At 36.7% G+C, this 4025-nt stretch overlaps 1 protein-coding gene across 1 annotated transcript; it reads left to right on the plus strand.

Annotated features, from left to right (window-relative positions):
- LOC140822390 (disease resistance protein RPM1-like) lies at positions 1-3113 on the plus strand. The gene is made up of 2 exons (XM_073183141.1): positions 1-149; positions 278-3113. The coding sequence occupies exon 2, from the start codon at positions 322-324 to the stop codon at positions 3055-3057; it is 2736 nt and encodes a 911-aa protein (XP_073039242.1). The 5' UTR covers positions 1-149; positions 278-321; the 3' UTR covers positions 3058-3113.
- The last annotated feature ends 912 nt before the right edge of the window (positions 3114-4025 follow it).

A 4025-nucleotide genomic window follows, 5' to 3' on the forward strand; every position in this document is an offset into this window, starting at 1 on the left:
GGGTCAACTCCGACCCTCCAGCTAGCTAAGGGAAGGATTATTTTTATAAAGTTGAGGTCTCTTGCTTCTTGTAATCCTTATCCTCTTCTCCTACCAAGTGATTTTATTTTCCAAGAAAGAAATAATAATAATGGATCTCAACATATGAGGTATAATTCTTCTTCTATCATGTTTGATTCTTTTACAAACCATTTTCCTCTTAATTTCTTTGTAGAATTCTATCTCCAATTCTACTCCACCACTGAAGTTACCTTCATTTGATCTTTGTATCTTGCAGCATAACAACAACGTACGTATATACGAGGACTTGAATGAATAAAAATGGCAGAGAGTGCGGCATCGTTTCTCTTCAATCAGCTTACTCTCTTCCTCCAACAGGAGCAAGAATTGCTTGGAGGGATCGGAGACAATGCCGTGTATATTCGAGATGAATTGGGACAGATGAGGGCATTTCTTCGAGCTGCTGATGAGAAAGAAGAAACTGATCCCCAACTCAAAGAATGGGTCAAGAAAGTGCGCGAGATCACTTACGACACTGAAGATGTCCTCGAAAGATACATGCTCAAACTAGCCCATTTACATTGTGATGCAGATGGATACAAACGATACGTCAAAAAGATGTGTGCCTCGGTAAAAAAAGTGATACTTCGCCATCAAATTGCATCTGAATTCCGAAAAATCAAGTTAAGAATGGAAAATGTTGCCACGACTCAACTGAGATTCAAAGACATTTATGGTTTCAAGAATCAAGAGTCAAGCAGTAGCAGTAAAACGTATGACACACGAGGTGATGCGCTTCTATTGGAAGAAGAAGAGGTTGTGGGCATTGAAGAACCAAAGAAACAGCTGGTCGAGTGGCTTAAGCAGACTGATGATGGGCTTATGGTCATTTCAGTGGTTGGCATGGGTGGGTTGGGGAAAACAACCCTTGTTAAAAAGATCTATGATGATTCATCAGTAAAATCCAATTTCGATTGCCATGTGTGGGTTACTGTTTCAGAGAATATCGACTTAGATCGTCTTTTGCGGGACATGATTAACCAGCTTGTTAGCGAAGCCAAGCTACAACCACCAGAAAATCTGGAAGCAATGAATGGCGACGGAATGAAAGAATATGTTTATAAGTTTCTCAAGGATAAAACTTACATGATTGTCCTAGATGATGTTTGGAAAGTCCATGTATGGGAATCCATCAGGTATTCATTTCCAAGAAATAATGCTCGTGGCCGCATCATCATCACGACTCGCTTATACAACATAGGCAATGCCGCTTGTATCGAGACCGGTGGCCATTTGTATAATTTAGCTCCTTTGAATGCTGAAAATTCGGAAAAATTGTTTTACAGAAAGGCATTTCCAGGAAACTCATGTCCTTCCTATTTAAACGAAATCTCGAAAAGCATCTTAAAGAGATGCGAGGGCTTGCCGCTTGCAATTGTTGTGATTGGTGGGCTCCTAGCAACCAAGAACAACAATTTTGAAGATTGGAAAATATTAGAGCGCACCATTGGTCTTGAATTAGAGGGAGACTATCTCAAAAGGCTGAACAAACTACTGTCTCTCAGTTATTATGACTTGCCATACTATCTCAAAGCATGCTTCTTATACTTGAGCATCTTTCCAGAAGATTATTTGCTCGAAAAGTGGGAGTTAATTCGTATATGGATAGCAGAAGGTTTTGTGGAGCCAAAAGATGGAAAGACACGGGAAGAAATCGCAGAGACCTATCTTAGTGAGCTTCTCAACAGAAGTCTAATCGGGGTAGCAGAAACATCTCTTGATGGAACCACCCCAGAATCGTTTCGTATCCATGACATTCTACGTGAATACATCATTTCGAAATCTAGAGAACAAAATCTGTTTACAGGAACTAGCGAAGGAGAGATGATTCGTCCTGATAAGATCCGACGCATGGCAATTCATAAAGGGACAGACAATGTAAAGTATCTTCGCTCTTTGTTTTGGTTGGATTTTTCAGAATATTCAGAATCAGTAGTACTCGTCTTCCATGAGGTTTTGGGGCATTGCAGGATATTGAAGGTATTGAGTCTAAGAAATGCTCCAATAGATAGCATCCCAAATGATGTATTCAAACAATATCACCTCAAATATCTCGACTTAAGTGGAACAAATATCTCTGTCATTCCAAAATCAATCGGAAATCTTCAAATCCTAGAGACGTTAAATCTCGACCGATCCAAAGTGACAGAATTCCCCGTTGAGATTCTGAAGCTTCGCAAACTTCGGCATATCCTAGTAGGAACGTCCTACAGCACAAATCCAGTCTCAGTTGTTGCACAAGGCTGTAAGGCGCCATATGAAATAGGATCTTACTTGACATCCTTACAAACGCTTCGTGGGATAGATGCAGACGAAGAAGATGGTATTAAAATAGTGCAACAAGTAGGGAAGCTAACTCAACTCCGAAGTTTGGGCATCACAAAACTGAGAAGAGAAGATGGAAGGGATCTTTGCTTGTCGCTAGTGAATCTCACCAACCTGCGGGAGCTTGACATTTCATCCATTAATGAGGATGAGGTGATTGATTTGGATCACTCTTTGTCTTCTCTACCTTTGCCATTTCTTCGTATGATTTGTCTGTGCGGACGTTTGGAGAAGCTTCCTCGGTGGGCATATTCGCTTCATGGGCTTGCTGTACTAGGACTATGGGGGAGTAGACTAAAAGAGGATCCGTTAGAACACCTCGGAGATTTGCCCAATCTGGTACGCCTAGAGATTGCTATATTTGCATATGAAGGCGAAGAATTGATTTTCAAGAGCAGAAAATTTCAGAAGCTTGAAACATTGTGTCTAGGGAAATTAAGAGGGTTGAGATGTGTGAGAGTGGAGAAGGATTCCATGCCTCGCCTGGCACGATTGGATTTATGGGATTGTGAACGAATGGAGGAGTTGCCGGAGGGCATCGAGCATTTAATCAATCTTCAGCATGTGGAATTCGTGAATATGTCAGAGAAATTCAATGGAGGGCATATGTGGAAGCTTGCGCACGTCCCCAGAGTTGAGATTTGGGAAAAGGGTGTTATTTTAAACAAATGATTTAGATTTTTTTTATTTATCTTTTCATTATGTAATTAAATTAATTAAAGTTTAGAAATGGCTCATTGTTGAATTGTGAAATTTTTTTGTGCCTAATTAATTGTTTTTTTTCTTCATGTTTTCGTTAATTTTTTTTTTTTTTTTACGTTGGATATAGCTTATGCATCTTAAAAAATATTTTTGCAAATGTTTATATTTAAAAATTACTTTAATAAAATATGGTCAAAAAATTTATTGTGATATACTTTTTTTATAAAAAAAATTTGATTTTTAAATATTTTTACTTGTGACCGCTGACTAGAATTTATATGTTTAAATAAAAAATTTTGCCACCAACATTTTTTTGTGGTTTATATTTATAAATTATTTGAATAAAACACGGTAAAGATAATTGTGATTAAAGCCGTCAATTTGGGTTGGGTCCATCGGTTTGACCCACACCTCCAAACAATTTAAGTAGGTTGTGTTGAAATTTTTTCATGTTTGACATATTATGGGCCTTGAAAAAATAAGGAACAATAAATTCAAGCAAACGAATACACAATGTCTGGAAACCAGAATTATGTGGTAGCGGGAATTAAAATATAAATCAATAAATTTTTAGTGAATTTATCGATGTTAATATGCATAACAAATCTTATATCATAATATATAAAATTTCAACCTTATAAATGAAATAAGTCAAGCATATATGAAATATTCAAAATTTCATTACAAATACAATCAAGTAATTTATTGTAATTGTGTTTTATTCAACAAGAATTCTTGTCAAACTCGGTGATTGTGGATTTAACATCTATTAAATCAGCAAACTAAAGAGCGCGTCAATCAAACTAATTGAGTGACCATATATTGTTGAATTTCCTGATTATTTTTTTATCTTGATAATTTTTTTCATTTATTGTTTTAAATAATAAGACACTGTTACTATAACAAAATACACGAATTTTTTTTAAATGTTCATAAAA

This window comes from Primulina eburnea, unplaced genomic scaffold (assembly GCF_022965805.1).
Source record: "Primulina eburnea isolate SZY01 unplaced genomic scaffold, ASM2296580v1 ctg811_ERROPOS3073944+, whole genome shotgun sequence".
Classification (NCBI taxonomy): Eukaryota; Viridiplantae; Streptophyta; class Magnoliopsida; order Lamiales; family Gesneriaceae; genus Primulina; species Primulina eburnea.

What these genes read in the sequence shown, in the direction of transcription:
- LOC140822390 (XM_073183141.1), top strand. Translation starts at nt 322, where the DNA reads ATGGCAGAGAGTGCGGCATCGTTTCTCTTCAATCAGCTTACTCTCTTC.